At 45.4% G+C, this 18,093-nt stretch overlaps 1 protein-coding gene across 1 annotated transcript in view; it reads right to left on the bottom strand.

The window, feature by feature from the left end:
- Positions 1 to 17,400, bottom strand: part of LOC147434889 (Thioredoxin family protein) — a 133,707-nt gene extending 116,307 nt beyond the window's left edge. The window contains exon 1 of the mRNA XM_086491280.1: positions 17,032 to 17,400. Within this exon, the coding sequence (XP_086347406.1) occupies positions 17,032 to 17,330 (299 nt within the window). The 5' untranslated portion in view covers positions 17,331 to 17,400. The remainder of the gene's footprint in view (positions 1 to 17,031) is intronic.
- Between the last annotated feature and the right edge of the window lie 693 nt (positions 17,401 to 18,093).

Below are 18,093 nucleotides of genomic sequence, written 5' to 3'. Positions count from 1 at the left end.
CTTGCTTCAATTTCGTCTAGAGACCTGCTTACTTCTTCTTCAAGAATCTCCATGGCTGAAAATTCCCGAAACCATCTCCAACACAAAACCATGAACATACCCATTCCATGTAAAGTGAAGGAAAAAAATCTTGTCTTCTCTAAAGACTGTGTATGCAATGTAGATGAACATAGAGACAGAATGACAACCCGTTCATCAAACACATGCAAACAATGAGATCGAATCTTTTCTCTTTGATCGAAATCAATCAACTGCAGCAAATCACAATGGAAATGCCCATGCTTGGTGCTCATACTTTCATGTGCTCGTTCTACATCTGTGTCGTGCCAAAGAAGAGACATGGAATGTGACTTCCTTGAATGCATACTTTTCAGCTTTTCATGAAAAATCCGCATACATTCGTGCTTATCCATGAGAGAAACGTGTTCAACATACAATATGTCATGCCTAGGAAAAGGGATCACATAACGATGTTGACTAAAATACAGGAAACGATCACGAATGAAACACTCGAACAATGCGTGCCTATCAATCATGCGAACACATACTACTTCCTGTGAGGGTTCTATGGACCTAGGCTCGAGAGCCAAGATCGATCCTTCGTGATGGATCGAATCTGCAACGAGGTTAGCTTCGCTAGTAAAAGCATCCACTAACACATCATCCTTGTGAACAATCACATCATCTTCATGCAGCTCATCATGCTTGTGAGAAATCACATCTTGATCATGCAAATCATCATGCTTGTCTTTATCATCCAAATCATCGTGCTTCTCATAATCATGCAAATTCTATGCGTCATGCTGTGGAGAAAGAGAGACTATCAACTCCTTTTCCTGAAACCTTTCAATCTTGTTCTGCATATTAGCAATGAGAGATGGAGAATGAGTAATGTCCGCTCCGTGAAAGACAGTAGGAGAATCACTTTTGGCATTGAGAGTTAAAGTGTTAGCCTCAAAATCAATGAGAGCGTTAGTCTCACGGAACCATCGAATGCCCAAAATCATATCACATCCTGAGAGAGGAGAAACAACAAATCTTCTAGTGAAGGCAGTCTGTTTAATTGCAAACAACACATCAAGGCACTCCTCCGTGATGAGAGCGTCCATACCGGGACAAAAGCTAGAGACCTCGATAGGAGATCTCGGACTAACCTCGAGGCGGGCTCTCTCAACAAGAGAGGAACTGATTACATCATGCATACTACCTGGGTCAAACAATATGACAAAACGGTGCCCCGACGTACGACCATAACATTTAATGAGAGATTCATCAATGGGAGGGTCCTGAGAAACTTGGGGCACACTCGAGTTATCATTCATTGCATTGACAGAGGAAGTGGGTGTTGTGGGTTCTTTAGATTCATTCGATTCAAGCTTAGGACATGTTCTTTTTATGTGACCCTTAATGTGACAATGAAAACAACGACCTTCCTGAGAATAAGTGCTTTGTTCTTCCGAAGTGATGTATCCTCCTATAATTCCTTGTGCTATCTTTTCATCTGGAGTAAGCTTAGGTTTAGCAATTGTGTTAGCCTTACCCTTAGATTCATTGAAAGAATTCGTTGATGACAAACTGTTGGAAGATTGGTTAGAAGAGTTATCATTCTTACCGTTCTGAGGGTTCTGAGAAGTCTGCGAGGTACTTGTGGAAGTCTTGTTCTCCTTAGGCTTTCCCTTGTTGTGCTTCATCTCCTGTGCGAGAGCAATCGCTACCGCCTTGTTGAGATCGATTGGATCGAGTACCTCGACATCGTACTTGATATACTCGTCCAATCCAAAGAGAAAAGCCTCTTTGCGCTCATCATCCGATTTTCGTAATTGAGTGCCTAGCTGCAAAACACGATTAGAAAAAGACATGACTGGCATACCATTTTTCTTGAGAGAGCGCCAATCGTCCTTCAATTGTGCGAGGTACTAAGGTGGCATAAACCGCGCCTTGAGCTTGTCTTGGAAATCAGCCCAATCGAAAGAAAGGGGTGTGAATCCGTCGGTTGCCTCTAGGTGCGCGGCTAGCTCTGCCTCTTGCCATGCGTGGTACCAATTGATGGCATCACCGGCAAGGTACATAGCTGCCGTCAAAACTTTGCTATTTCCTGTCTTCTTAGTTATCGGCATTAAATTGATGCAACCAAGAATGAATAACCGTAGTATCCATCTTACCGTCATACTTACTGAAAGTCAACTTCTCTGTGACTGGATGGTTGGAATCCGCGTCGTGGCTTGCACCACTTGAGGATCTCCCACGATCTTTGGGTGGTTCAGTCTTCGAGGCTAGGACTTGGGCAAGCAGTTCTTGAGTACGTAGCTCCCTTCAAGCTTCACGCTCGGCCTCCAAGGCCGCGCTTCGTACTGCCACTTCCTCTTTTCGTAGTTCATTTCTTTCTTTTCTTGCGTCGCGTTCGCGTTCTAAAGCACTGCGATTTTCTTCTTGTTGTGCAGCAAATCTTGCGTTTCTTTCGTCGCACTCGCGGTCCTTGGCTTCTTGTTCACGGTCCTTTGCTTCTTGTTGTTCTGCTTTGCTTGCGAGTTGTGCCAATGCAACTCGATTCATCTCTTGTTGTTGTGTCATCATGTCCAACATCGACTTGACCATCATCTCCATAGGAGTGAGTGCAACTCGGGGCGTAGATGGCGAAAGGGGAGGGTCGAAAAAGTCTCCTGGTGGGGAAAAATCTTCGCCGCCTCTCTCATGCTCATCACCTGTATGCGAAGTATCCATTCCGCTTCGGGTGACGACCATGCACTATGGTCTTTGGTTCTTAAGTTTACGAGGAACTTGGGTTCTTGAGCGTCTTGGTTCTTGGGTTCTTGAGGTTCTTGAGGTTCTCTTTCACTTGCAAATCGCGTTGAGAAGGATCTTCTCTTTACCCGAGTTCTTCTTATTTCTGCGGGCGCACCCCTTGGCGGCCTTGCGCTCACACCAAGGTTGCTTTTTCCCACCTCACGTCGATTGGCCGGCCGCTAAGTGCACAGTCCGCTCTCAATGAGTGAAAAGAGACACAAGGGGAGACTGGACAAGCCCTTCTTTCTTGGGATTCCTGTCACTATTCAACAAAACACGATTAGGAATCGACACGCCCAAGCGAACTTGGGTTCGTGCGACCTCAACAAGCAAAAAAAAAAAAATTCTTGTGGTTCTTGTGGTTCTTCCCTTGAGTAGTACAGAACACTTACAAAGCTCTGAAACCAATGTTAGGTGGAGCAGAATGATTGTTTGCGCTTTGCTGAAGATGAGTGCTCCAAACTGTGCTCAAGGTTCCTTTTAGTTCTTATGGAAGGGAGAGCCTTCCCTTCTTAATGGAAAGTGCTATGATCACAAACAAAGTGGATGGACATTGTGCGTGCAAGTGTATGAGACTTAGAGATAGAGGGAGAGAAGAGAGATATGACACCAGAGACGTTGTAAAACCCTCCTCCGAAGGCCCCACTCTCGTCGGCGAGAGTGGTCTACTTTTGATTGCACAAAGTGGTACAATGACAATGCAATGGACTGATGCAATCTGTGACTATGCCGATGACGACGACGGTGATGACGACGACGACTTTAGGGCTGAAATCTGTGGTCTTCTATCTGCTGAAAATCTGCAAATCTTTGGGCTGTTTTGGGTGGCTGAAAATGACTGTTTTGGCTGCGTTTTCTATGGCTGAAAATGGGGTTCTTCTGCAACCAATGGGGCTGAATCTGCTACTATGTCTAATGCTGAAAACGCTGTGCATCTGCGGCAGGTTGGAGCTGAAACTCGAAAACACTGCTGCATGGCTGAGCATTAGTAAAAACACTAGGTCACTTGGCACTTCTGCTGCGAACCGGGTAGATCTGCAAACGCTAGAAGGCTTGAGGGATGAGGGCGATCAAGCATGGGCTGGAAACGCCTTGGAATCTTGGTATTGATGAGGGAAAGCAAAAACGCTACCAGGCTGATGGTGATGGCGATGATACAAGGAGGAGACCCTGGGGATCTGGTGTTGCCGGCGGTAACTGCAAGAGAAAACGCTGGGCTGATATGTGTGTCCAAAAACGCTAGGGGGTTCTGAGGGTATGGCGAGGTTGGAAGCTCCAAAAACGCCCAAGTGTTGGAGGTACTACTGAGAAGTTGCCTGTTGAGCGGGAAGCTCCTGCTGCCTCTTCTGCCATTTAGTGCTAACTTGGGTTTGCTTATATATTAACTTAGCGAAATTGCCCTACCTACTTTTGTTGGAAAGTCACTTAAAAATAATAAGTGAAAATAACCAAAAATACGGAAAATAGGCTAAATGCACTGGAAAATTCCCCTGACTGAATCTGATGGATCCTGAAGGGAATACTGATGATCATGCTGTGTGCAACCAAAGGATATGCATCTACACTCAATGACTGGGCATGCACAGTCTACGAATAGACCCACAAAAGTGTCAGATCATTGCTAATCTGTACTTGACTCGACTGACTGAACCCTGCTGTGGTGTAGCTTGTCCACGGACACAGGGTTGGGCTGTGTCACGTGACAGATAATTTACCTTTTTAGACAAGTGGGAAGACACTTGTTAATGCTACCACATAACCTCCTTATTCAAGAGGCGAGTTCATCTATAAAAGTAGTCCTTTTCCCTCATTTCGGGCATCACCTCGTTGAAATCACTCTCTAATCCCAGCCCAAGAAGCCTCAACACTACCATCAACATCACTCACTACATGCTACCTCTCTCTCCCTCAAGCTCTCCATGCTCTCTCTCTCTCTCTCTCTCTCTCTCTCTCTCTCTCTCTCTCAAGCTTAAGCTTATGTGAGCAATGAAGACATTGGAGGAGATGCTACTGAAGTGATCACATATAAAAGGCAATGCTGAATTTCAGCTAATTCGTGTGTAATTCTAGAGGAATAAACGTATTCCTCTGAAGAGGCCGTTCCAGGTCAACGTTGTGTCACTCTCAATCTTCTCTCTAATTTGTCTCTTTGATTCTTTCAAGTTATCCATACTCTATGCATCTATTATGCTATAATCTCTGCACATATATGTCCCTCTCTCAAGTTCTAACTGGAGATTGGTAATAATCTATTGTGCATAGTGTTAATTGGCAGTAACAAGCCTGTGGTGCAATAGCCTCTTCTCATCATTAATTAGTGGAGCCGCGTACAAGGAGAAGAAGATAGATGTATCGAAGAATGAGAAGATGTCACATGCACATCTAACCCTATGTGCATGTGGACAAGCTAATTCTTACTTCTAGGATTTAGGTGTTCTGGCACCCTTGTGAGCTAGTACATAGGACGTGCATGTCAAGGCACTTTAGCATAGTTGCATACCCTCTGATTGCACATGAGCACAACCAATGTCTACAAGGTGTAGTGTCACGTGCACATCTAACCCTATGTGCATGTGGACAAGTTACTTCATGACTAGGGTTCAATTCAGCTTAGGAAGTGTTCTGGCACCTTTGTGAGTCTGTTCGCAGTCCGTGCATGTCCAGGCACTTAGAGTAGTTGCATTTCCTCTAGTTGCACACAGCTTGATCATCAGCATGATCATCAGCATTACCATCAGAATCCATCAGAAGCATTTTACAATGCACAGAACCTATTTTCCCTATTTTAGCCATTTTTCACTTATTATTATTAAGTGCCTTTGTTGGGAAACTGGGTAGGGAAACTTTGGCAAGTCGGTATATAAGAAAAGCTAGCGCTAGCACTTTCTGGCAGAAGAGGCAGCAGGGAAACCAAGTTCTGGCAGTGCACCTTCTCAACAAGACCGGCAAGAGGACTTAGCGTTTTTCCCATCAAGACTACATCAGCGTTTTTAGCAATTGCAGATCAGCCCTGGCGTTTTGCAGTTTGCAGATCAACCTGGCATTAGCAGTTTTCCACCAGACCATGTAGCATTTCCAGTTTGCTACACCACCTAGCGTTTTGCAGATTCCTAACGAGGGTTCAGCCCATAGCATCAGCGTTTTACATTTTCAGCACTTAGACTCCGCTACAGCAGCCCCAAACCTCGCAAATCTCACCTTTCCACAGCAGATCCTCGACGCACGGTCAGATCAACCAGCGTTTGCAGATTCAGCCCGCTATTCACAGATTTCAGAATCTGCGTTTTCAGCCCATCGTCGTAGCGTCGTCATCATCGCCGTCGTCAACGACATAAAGTCAAAATTCAGCAGATACAAGATTTGCAGATTTCAGCCCCTAGCATTTTCAGTTTTTAGCCCGTCCCATCGTCATCATTGTCGTCGACATCGTCGGCAAGTCCATTGTATTTAGACCATTGTACGAGGATTGTGGAATCAATAGCATAGACCTTTCTTGCCATAGAGAGTGGGGCCCTTGGAGGAGGGTTTGACTACATTCTGGTGTCGTATTGTTATCTCTCTTTCTCTCGGTCTCAGCACCTTCATTCACAGTGTTTATCCACTTTCTTTGTGATCATTTGCACTATCTCACTAAAGGAACGAAAGGCTCTCCCTTCCGTAAGTAAAAGGAACCCTTGAGCACAGTTCGGAGCACTCATCTTGAGCAACGTTCAACATTCACTTCCGCTACACCTTACATTGGTATCAGAGTTTTGACAATGTTCTCTATCACTCAAGGAAAGAACCACAAGAATTTTTTTTGCTTGTTGCGGTCGCACGTAACTCAAGTCCACTTGGGCTTGTCGATTCCTAATTGTGTTTTTGAAGAGTGACAGGAAATCCACATCCTGGGAGTAGGAGGTTTCTTCAGGGCCGGTTTGAGGGGTGGTTGTCACGTGACACATCCAACCCTATGTGTCCGTAGACACGCTACAGCACGACAAGGGTTCAGTCAATCCAATCAGTCTAGATTTAGAAGTGATCTGGCACTTTTGTGAGTATTCGTAGACAGTGCATGCCCAGTCACTTAGTGTAGATGCATATCCTCCGGTTGCACACACCATGATCATAAGCATTCCCATCAGAATCCTTCAGGGAAATTTTCCAGTGCATTTAGCCTATTTTACCTATTTTTGACATTTTTCACTTATTATTTTTAAGTGACTTTTGTTGGAAAGTAGGTAGGGCAAATTGAGTAAGTTTGTATATAAGCAAACCTAGACTAGCACTAAATGGCAGAAGAGGCAACACGAGCCAAGCTCAACAGGCAACTTCTCAAGCAAGAACCTTGGTGGTTTCCCTCCAAGCCAAGATCCCATCCCTGGCGATTCCATCAACCATTGGCATTTTCTCCAGCAGATAGCCATCGCCAGCAGATCCCAGACCTAGCGTTTTCATCCTAGCCTCACCGCACGAAGATCCCAGCCCTAGCGTTTTTCACAGACCCATATTCAGCCCTAAAAGACCTACAATTTCAGCCTTAAAAGACCGTCAGTTTCAACCTTAAAGGACCATCAGTTTCAGCCCAAAGGAACATCAGTTTTTAGCAGACCAAGCACCAACAATTTTCAGCCATTAGCGTTTTTGCTACAGCAGAGTTTTTGGACAGATTTCAGCCAATAGCGTTTTTGGACAGCAGATAAAAGGTTGCAAATTTCAGCCCTTAGGTCGGTCTCACCATCCCCGTCGTCGACATCGACATAGCCTAGACTTGCATCAATCACATGCATTCAGTTTATACCAGTTTGTGCAATCATAAGTAGACTACTCTCGCCGACGAGAGTAGGGCCTTCGGAGGAGGGTTTTACAACGTCTCTGGTGTCGTATTTCTCTTCTCTCTCTATCTCTCAGTCTCATACACTTGCACGCACAGTGTCCATTCACTTTGTTTGTGATCATTAAGAATGGAAGACTCTCCCTTCCGTAAGAACAAAAGGAACCTTGAGCACAGTTCGGAGCACTCATCTTGAGTAAAGTGCAAACACTCATTCCGCTGCACCTTACAGTGGTTCTGTGGTCTGCCGCTACTCTGCATGCACCTCGTCGAAGGAGGTCTGGCTCATAAATTTTGCAAATTTCGGATCCTCCGCAAAATTTAGCATCATCTTTGTTGCATCGCCGATCAATTGTCGATGCTCCATCTCTTCGATCTCCGCCTGAGTAGGCAGAGGCGGGCCGTACTCCTTGCGTGAATCTTCGTTGTGATCTCTTCCCGCATCTCCGAATACAGAGGAAGTCGACTAATCTCTGTCTAAAGCCATAAGTGCCGATCGGATTTCCCGTAGAAGAGAAATCGGCCGTGCTCTGATACCACTTTAACAGACTTGGACACTCCAAGTCGAGATTCTACCGCGACACCACAAGAATACACTTCAAAACAGTTCACAGTTCACAATTGATTTGACATTGGCCCGGTGGAGTTCCGTGCCTAGAGATATTGGCTCCAAAGATTGGCGCCCCTTTCGGTATTTCTTTTTGTATTAATCTGTTGCAAAAGTACAAGCGAGTGGGAGGCTCACACTCTCAGACTCTGCATCCAGATGCTCTAAGAAGTGGGAGGCCTGCCCACTTATTTAAAGGGTTTACAAGGGATGCTAAAAGCAGAGCCCAAAAGCTGGTAAATCAAAAGCTTTAAAAAAATAAAGCAAAAGAGCTCTCTCTGATTCTCTTGCGTAAATAAAGCAAGGCTGATTTGCGTAGCCAAAAAGCTGGCCAAAGGCTGCCGTAAAAAGCTGCCACCTTAGTAGTATGGATCTCCGTGATCTGCGCCGCAATTTGCAGGCCTGTCCGTACGGTGCCTGCCACATCAGCATCACAGTGGGTTGGGGTTCTTGCAAGAGAGGATGTGTGTGTGTACTGGGCAGCCAACAACCACATCACCAGTTTATGACATAGTCTCTCCTCTTTCAGGATGTGATATGCTTTTGGGCATTCGATGATTTCGTGAGCATAACCCTCTCATTGATTGGGCAGAAAATATGTTCACTTTCAATGCCAAAAGTGACTCTCTCCCATTGTCATTCCTGGAGAGCAAGTTGTTCATTCTTCATCTCTCATTTCTAATGTGCAAGCGAAGATTGAAAAGAATCAGGAGAAGGAGACTTTCTCATTCTCTTCTTTTCCAAAGCACAACGCACATGATTTGCATGATAATGATGAGCGAGATGATTTACATGATCAAGATGTGATTATTCACGAGCATGTGATTTGCATGATCAAGATGTGATTATTCACGAGCATGATGATTTGCAGGATAAAGTTGTGATTGTTCACAAGGATGATGGTTTAGTTGATACTTTGTCTAGTGGAAGCTAACCTCATTGCAGACTCGATCAATCACGAAGAACCGATCTAGGCTCTCGAGTCGAGGTCACAAGAACCCCCACAGGAAGTATTCTGTGTTCGAATGATTAGTCAGCACGCATTGTTCGAGTGTTTCATTCGTGATGCTTTCCTATATTTTAGTCACCATCCTTATGTGATTCCTTTTCATGAGCATGCCATATTGCAAGATGAACACGATTCACTCATGAATGAGCACGGATGTATGTGGATTATTCATGGAAAGATGAAATGTTTGCACCCAAGGAATTCACATTCCATGTCTCTTAACATGAGACAGTATCGGATAGAGCACAAGAAGGATTGAGCATAAAGCATCGGCATTTCCATTGTCTTTTGCCACGATTGATTGATTTAGGTCAAAAAGTCAAAATTCGATCCCATTGTTTGCGTGTGTTTGATGAACGGTTTGGCACTCCGTCACTTTGTTCATCTGCATTGCATGCACAGTTTTTTCGAAGGAATAGTATTTTTCCAGTCACTTTACATGGAATGGGTATGTTCATGTTTTTGTGTTGGAAGTGTTTCAAGAATTTTCAACCTCGGAGATTCTTGAAGAAGGTAGACGCATGACTACAGACGAAGTTGAAGCATTAAAGGAGCCACGGATGACATTGTGTCGCTTTCGGCGTGGCCCAGAGAAGCAAGCGTTGCAGACCTTTATGAAGTTCAAGTATCGCATGACCCACGCTTCAGAGTGGGCCGGCGAAGAGTCCTTCACAGGATTCCAGACGTTGTTGGCTATCTCCCTCGACGCCATACAATTCGGTACTAGTACCTCACTTTGAAAAGGAGGGGATGTCACGTGCACATCTAACCCTATGTGTATGTGGACAAGCTACTTCATGACAAGGGTTTAGTTCAGTTAGCTTAAGAAGTGTTCTGGCACTTTTGTGAGTCAGTTCGCAGACCGTGCATGTCCAGACACTTAGAGTAGATGCATATCCTCTGGTTGCACACAGCATGATCATCAGAACCCATCGAGAGCATTTTTACAATGCATAGACCTATTTTAGTCAATTTTCACTTATTATTTTTAAGTGACTTTTGTTGGGAAACTGGGTAGGGAGAATTGACTAAGCATGTATATAGGAAACCCTAGCGCTAGCACTTTTTGGCAGAAGAGGCAGCAAGGACCAGACATCCAGCAATGCACTTCCCAGCAAGACCCCCCCGGGCAGGAGACAACGTTTTCAGCCACAAGAACAGCCAACGTTTTCAGCTTTGCAAATCAACCTAGCCTTTTGCATTTGCAGCAGCCTAGCGACAACAGATCACGGATCAGCCCTAGCGTTAGCAGAACAGCAGAACTAACCTAGCGTTTTTGCATCAAGCTTCAGTTCAGCCCAGCGTTTTTTATTTGCAGATCAGCCTCGGAGTTTTGCAGATCCACGGCGTTATATCAGCCCATAGCCTCAGCGTTTTCAGTTTTCAGCACATAGACCCCGCAGTAGAAGTCCCAAACCTCGCAAATCTCACCTTCCCGCAACAAATCCTCGCTGCACGGTCAGATCAGCAAGAGTTTGCGGATTCAGCCCGGAAAACGCACATTTCAGCATCTGCATTTTCAGCGCGTCGTCGTCGCATCGTCGTCACCGACATAGAGTCAGAATTCAGCAGATACAAGATTCGCAAATTTCAGCCATTAGCGTTTTCAGATTTCAGCCCGTCTCGTCGGCGGCGGCGGCGGCGGCAAGTCCATTGCATTGTAGAGATTTGTGCAATCAATAATAGACCGCTCTCGCCATAGAGAGTGGGGCCTTCGAAGGAGGGTTTGACAACATTCTGATGTCGTATTCTTCTCTCTCTATCGATCAGTCTCAACACCTTCATTCACAGTGTTTACCACTTTGTTTTGTGATCATTTGCACTCTCTCACTAAAGGAACGGAAGGCTCTCCCTTTCGTAAGTAAAAGAAACCCTTGAGCACAGTTCGGAGCACTCATCTTGAGCAAAGTTCAACATTCACTTCCGCTACACCTTACATCGAAAGTGCAAATCAGCCCTTGATCTACCCCTTGGTGGCCATCCGCCCTCCCACATCAACAGTCAGTCCTGGAGGTGCCTCGTCTTGAGGAGATACCGCGGTGCAATTCACCATTCGAGTTAGTAGAGTCTGCACATGAGGTATTGCAAGTGTGTATGTTCTATTTACTCAATCAAAAGCAAATACCACATCGGCAACGGTGTGGGGGAGGGGCCCTGAGAGGGTTGCTTGGGACCTCATTGGGTATCATCTCTCTCTCTCTCTCTCTCTCTCTCTCTCTCTCTCTCTCTCTCTCTCTCTCTCTCTCTCTCTCTCTCTCTCTCTCTCTCTCTCTCTCTCTCGGATATGTAGACCATCCTAAGCATAGGGATGAATACCCCAAAGGCACTTGCAAGAACACGACCGAGTTTTGCAACGGTGCTAGCAGCCCCTAGCAAACTCAATCCCATTACTCAGCTTAAAGCGGCTCTCGATCAAGTCATTGAAGAGACTTTGAGCTCAAAAATCGCCTCAACAAGCTAGAAGAACGCTTCAATTCCATGGTTGACCTCGCCACCGACAAGGTAAAGGAGGTTGAGGCAAAGGTTAGCCAAGCTCACTCAAAAACCATCACCACCCAAGTGAAGACTTGTGTAACAAGGGAGCTCTGCGAACGAAGACTTCAAGAAGAGAATGCCCTCAAGGTCCACGTCGGTGGGCTTCCCTCGCCGTGGTGCGCCGTTGAGGACACCCTTGAAGAAGCAATTACCAAGCTCACCGACATTCTTCAACAAGTCAACATCAAGCCAAAGGTCGTCGCTTGGATCAATGACACACATCGACGTGTGCGTCCCGAGCATTGAGTCCTTACTTTCAAGGACATGGACGAGCGGTTGAAATTTCTACGTCAATCCCGTCTTCTCAAAGGAACAAAGCTTTGGATTATCGAGGAGTTGACAACAAATCAACTCAAATTTAAAAAGGACAAGCTCAAGAAGATGTATAAAGCCCACAAACAAGGTAAATGGGCAATCTACCGAGGCGATAAAACTATCATTCAAGAGTTTCGGACTTCAAAAGGGGCTCTCCCCTCAACTACTCCTATGTGCATGTGAACAAGCTAGCTCCTACTTCAAGCGTTTAGGACGGACTAGGAAGTGTTCTCGCACTTTTGTGAGCCTGTAAGCAAGATGTGCCCAGGCACTTTAGTTAGTTGCATGCCCTATGATTGCACAGAGCAATTCCAGTGTCTGCACATAGTGGGCACCAGGATTGTTGCATTGTAGGACTCTTGTCACAAATGGGAGCGCATAACAATATAAAATACATTCAGATAAATAGGATTTATCACTTATTACTGAAGCCAGAGGATATAGAGAGAAATAGATAGAGAGTGAGAAGATGGACACAGTACTAGGGACGAGAAGATTGGCTGGTCCCCCCCCCCCCACCGTAATAGTATCTTTATTACTCAGGAGAAGTCTATACAAGCACTTGAACCGAACGTATTACCACATTCGTTCTAGAATAAGACTTAATGATTCCCGAAAGCCTCAACTTCCGATTCCTAGGGCAAAACCCTATTCCAAGGAACTTCTGTTCCTTATTCCAAATCCTTGAGAACCAAGGTTCTCGCCTCTGGATCTCACCTTCCAGACTCAGGGCATGGCATCCCTGCGACTCTTTTCCAACTCTGTTTCCAGAGTCCTCTTCTTGCAGAACAACTCTGCTTTCTCGAACACAGTCCTTACTTGATAATCCCCACTTCCGGCTCACAACTTGAGAGACTACCTCTCTCCATTCCGTGGATATACTTCCCAAACTCAAGTACGAAACCCTTGGGCTGATCTGGCTCTAGTTCCTCAGAGCGCTTTCTCCTGCAGAGGCTCATGCCTTCCTCTGCTCCTACTCTCTCACGAAGAGGAAGTACACCTGCAAAAAAATACTTAGAGATCATAACATGAAAATCGTTACCTTCAAAGTCTCGACGCTCGAAATGCAATTCAGTTCTCGAAAAGCAATTCCCCGGAAGAGATCTCTACAGAGAAAATCCTCTCTTCCAATCCTACACACAAAAGAGATGTGTTCTCGGGTTCCTTCTCGTAAATCAGCCCTGTCTACGACGTTTATGGGCTGAAAACAGAGAAAAACAACAGCTTGTCGCGATGGAAACACGCTCCGTAGGCACTTCTTCGTGAGGGTGCTCGCGCACTAGGTCCTGGCGACATCTGGTACACTTGGGGCAGCCATGGGCATCACCGGCAACGTCTTCTTTGCGACTGAAATCGGCAGTAGCATCTTCTTCTTGCCAAAATTGATCCCCCTCCTCTGAGTGAGGGCATGTGATGCTTTTATAGCTACTGGACACGGCACGAATAGCTGCTCACATAGAGATCGCGAGCTTTTTTTTTCTTTTTTCTTTTTTTGGGCGTTTTTCTGCCAGAAAAAGAGAGAGAGAGAGAGAGAGAGAGAGAGAGAGAGAGAGAGAGAGAGAGAGAGAGAGAGAGAGAGAGAGAAAACGTTGGCTGATCCGTTGCCTTGTTTATCAAATGGCTGCCCACTTATTAAGTGGGCGGCCGGCATATTTTAAAAATAGTCTGAAACTGTCCAAAAGCTCAATAAAACCTTATAAGTTAAAACAATGCTTTCACAGCACTTCCCAGGCGTCCCTAGATGCAATCACATGCACAGTTGCAATGCAGACATAGACTTCCTCGCGGGAAAGCATCTGCTTTCCCGAAAAGCAATCCTGCTTTCTCAGAAAGCATCTGTTTTTCCTCAAAGTTTCCTCTGAACCCATCTTCATTCAAGTGCTTGCTTTTCCTTGTGCACAATTCTAACACAGTTCGGAATTTCCTCTCAACTGTGGATATTCCCTTTCCGATGCACCCGTCACCCACCTTGTGACGCATCAAGAATACCCATCACCTAGTCCTTTCCTACCGAACTTACGGTACAATCTCCTTCACGATGCTCTATGTCACCCATCCTATGACGCATCAGAGATGTCCATTCCCGGATGGTTGGATACTTCTTTCCGATGCTCCTTGTCACCCATCCGATGTGACGTATCAGAAGTACTCGTTCCTGGTGGCCTTACACATATTCCCGTTCTCAATGCTCTCGTCATTACTTTGAACGACGCACTAGAAATACTCTGTACTCGGATGTCTCTAGTGAAAAAAACCCTCTCACTTAAAATTACAATAATTCATTTAGAATTATTTTTCTTGGTGTTCCAAGTGAGAAAACCCTCTCACTTATAAATCCAATAATTCATTTAGAATTATTTTCTTGTCACGTAAAGCCAATTTAGCAACAACTCTAGTCAATAAAACTTGCCTAGGTAGTTGGTGCATGTGAATCACCTCTTATTGATAAGTCAGTTTATTAATGAGTAAACCCTTATACAAAAAGATCCCAACTAATGAGAGGTGGATTTTGTTGCTCGACCCACTTGCTAGACCCCATTAAGGAGAGCCACAGGCTCTCTCCTTGAGCAAGTAGCCAATATCCATGCAGGGCAGCAAATGCCCTCAAGGAGCAGCACCATAGCCAATGTTTCCTCTTCTCTTGAGATTCCCAGCCATCAGCGGTCTCAGCATGCCAATCGGCATCAGCTTTTCAGCAGTTCCTCACAGCGTTTTCAACACTTGCCACATCGCCAGCACCTTTGTCGCTAGCAGACCACTTAGCATTAGTGTTTTCAGCCAGTAGCAAAACCAGCGTATTCAGTTTTCAGCCCGACATCGTCATCAGTATCAGCACCCTCGGGCCTCGACTAGCAGTTGCAGATCTGCGCCTCGCGTTTTCAGATTTCAGCCTCTCCCGTACCGTCAAGTCCAAGCATCTCCCGCAAGATCCCATCAGCACCTTGACATCTAGGACCATTGTATCAACATTTGAGCAATCTAAAGCAAATACCTCTCTAGAGATAGAGAGGGGGGGCCTTGGAGGGGAGTTTGGGACCCCATCCAGTGTTCGTCTTCTTTCTCTCTTCACTCACAGAACCTTCACTCATAGTTTCAATCTCTCTTCTCTGTTATAAAGTAATATACAAGGAACCTTCAATATGCAATGAGCACTCATCCTAAGCATTCACCATCAATCACTTCCACTGCACATTACACTTCCTGTTGCCAGCTCCTTTTGTTTCTCTTTGGCAAACGCTCACTCGACCTTTGTGAGTTCCTTTGCAATTGCTCCATCTACGTGACACCACCATCGTCTTCGCATCCCTTCGAATTTGTTGTTTCTCTCTCCTTGCTCATCACTTTGATTTTCCGAACTGCTTTACCACCTACTTCAACTTGTGCTACCAACCCCCACCAATTGTGGGGACATTGAATAGATACTCTTGCTCTCTTAGCACTACATGAATCGATTATGGCTTGTGTGCTTCATTGGCCGCGGTTGTTAGACCTGGACCTTTTCCTTCTACTTTGCTAGACGTTGAGATGTTTTGGTGTACTTACTTTACCTTGCATATATGTCGACTTTTGAGAACAAAATGCCAATCGGAGAAGTTTGATTTTCTTATGGAGAGGAACTTGTGGGATTGGCTTATGGACTGCAACAACGCCAATTGTCGTACTGTTTTGGCTTCCTCGACTTTTGCTTCTACGTAAGCAACTTGCTACCTCCTCGACTTGCTTATTGTTGACTGCACAAGCCATGGTTGATACCTCGAATGAAACATGACCAACGACAGGGTGTTTTCCTACTTTGCATCAATTGAGCAGATTCTGTGATTTCACATCTTCCGTCATTTCGATCAGCACATAAGGTTTGGGATTACTTCACTTAGTGTTGGGTAGTTCGTTGTTTCTTGGATTGGCGATCATTTTGGTTCTCAAGATTTTATTAGGACTGCGGCATTTTCCTCCACAGCTTCTCAGCATCTATTGTTGTTGTTGTTGTTGTTGTTGTGTGTGTGTTTGAGGGGGGGGGGGGGGGGGGGGGGGGGGGCTATAGAGCTTTGCGTTCACCTTCCAGATGCTTTCACTCCTACTTACTGCTTTTCCCGCGTGCACTTAGGCCCTTGGTTGTGGGTTGGCCACTCTTTCACCCTCCTTGTAGAGGTTCTCGGCAGATATAGGGTTTGCACTAGGCATTTTGCCCATTTTCTACCTTTCTCCCAATTTTATGGATTTTTTGTGCAGGGTATTTTTAGAGGTTTTGCCTTATCCAGAGTGGCTCACTCCATCAGTGCCACCCTAGGTCCACTCTTTGAACATCTTGTATCATTCTACCCATGTCGTTATAGATCGGCACACCCCGGTTACACATCTATGCACCTCATGATACCCATTTTCTGAATATAATACACCTCTCTCTCTCTCTCTCTCTCTCTCTCTCTCTCTCTCTCTCTCTCTCTCTCTCTCTCTCTCTCTCATGCTCTCGCGCTCGTATTTCTCTTCTGCGAGCTCACTCTAACATCCCCCATGGTCCCACCATTAACCCTCAAGAAATGCATGCTACAATGAAGTGACTGGGCAATAAAGTGACGAGTGAAAAGATCCATAGCTGTTTTCTTCTCTCCTTTCAATAAACCCTATGTACTTTGCCTTTCTAGTTATAATCTTTGCCGCATACAACCTAAGCTCTAAACGCAGAAAAAAATAATTTCCCTTCATGGATGGCTACAAAACTTTTCAGCATGGCATTCCTGGACTCATTTCCTAACGGAATGCAGCTCGCCCACATAAATGGAACCCAACTCAAGTCCTATCGATTTGCAATAAATCAGAATTCATTAATGCATTCTTTGCCATTCCTAACTTTAAGCGTGCATGCCCACGTTTTCTTTCATTATCCTGTGTGTGAGAAAGATTCGCGTTCTATCATCTCTCTCTCTCTCTCTCTCTCTCTCTCTCTCTCTCTCTCTCTCTCATGCGTACCCTTGAGCTAAGGCACCACTGCCAAGGCGAAAGGGCAGTGCGAGAGAGCAACCAAGTATGTCAAGGAGCTTGTCACTTCGTACGCTAAAGCGTTGAGGGTCAGGAACTTTGAAAGAAGAGGAAGCGGGAGGGTCTTGAGTTGCCACGGAGGAGGAATCGCCTTTATCGAGCTCAGCGGAAGGGGAAAGAAAGCTACGTCTTCTTGGGAACATTGGAGCAGAAAGAGAGGGCGTGGGCGTGTAGCAGGAAGCTTGCAGGTGACTACGGCTTGCTCCTAGCGATGGAAGCATATTCGGCATCCTCACTCGCCACAAGCTCACGGATGAAATGCTGCCACCACAATTGCGCTCTCTCTCTCTCCTTCTTGCGTAACACGTCTTGAGTTCAACTCTAGTCAAATAGATCTTTGAGGTCTAGTTTCATACAACATTAAATCCTCTTCTTCTCGTGTGTGTGTGTGTGTGTGTGTGTGTGTGTGTGTGTGAGAATAAAAAGAGGGAAACGGTATAACCTTTTATCACCCAAGTGTGGTAGATTGGTTATGCCATTTCCCTCTTGAATAACAAGTCTTGAGTTCAACTCTCGTCAAATAGATCTTTGAGGTCTCTTGGAATAGTTTCCTACGACGTTAAAATCCTCTTCTTCTTCTTCTTCTTCTTCTTCTTCTTCTTCTCTGTGTGTGTGTGTGTGTGTGTGTGTGTGTGTGTGGGTGTGCACATGCAGTGATGTCAGTGTCAAAAAAGGTCTAAAATCATGGTTGGCCCACTACCAACGATGCACGCACCTGTCCATTTGAATCGCAGAGCCATCGGCAACTGATCATCACCATCGGGACTGACTACCCCTGGTCCTAAAGGTCACTGTTGGTGATGCACCGTTTGCTTGGCAGGAGGGTCCTTCATTGGCTTGCACCTTCTTGTATTATGTCAGAGCGCTCCCTCTCTTCCTTTCTCTCACTAGAATGCATTCATGTGCTCGATAAGCAACTATGACTGCCAGCATAGTGCAATCACCGCTTCTTCACCGGATTGAGCGCATGTAGGCTCTCTCTCTCTCTCTCTC

Source organism: Adiantum capillus-veneris, chromosome 19 (assembly GCF_014529385.1).
Source record: "Adiantum capillus-veneris isolate H3 chromosome 19, ASM1452938v2, whole genome shotgun sequence".
Lineage (NCBI taxonomy): Eukaryota > Viridiplantae > Streptophyta > Polypodiopsida > Polypodiales > Pteridaceae > Adiantum > Adiantum capillus-veneris.
Note: the sequence above shows the minus strand (reverse complement) of the source record. Positions and strands in the feature narration are given on the sequence as shown.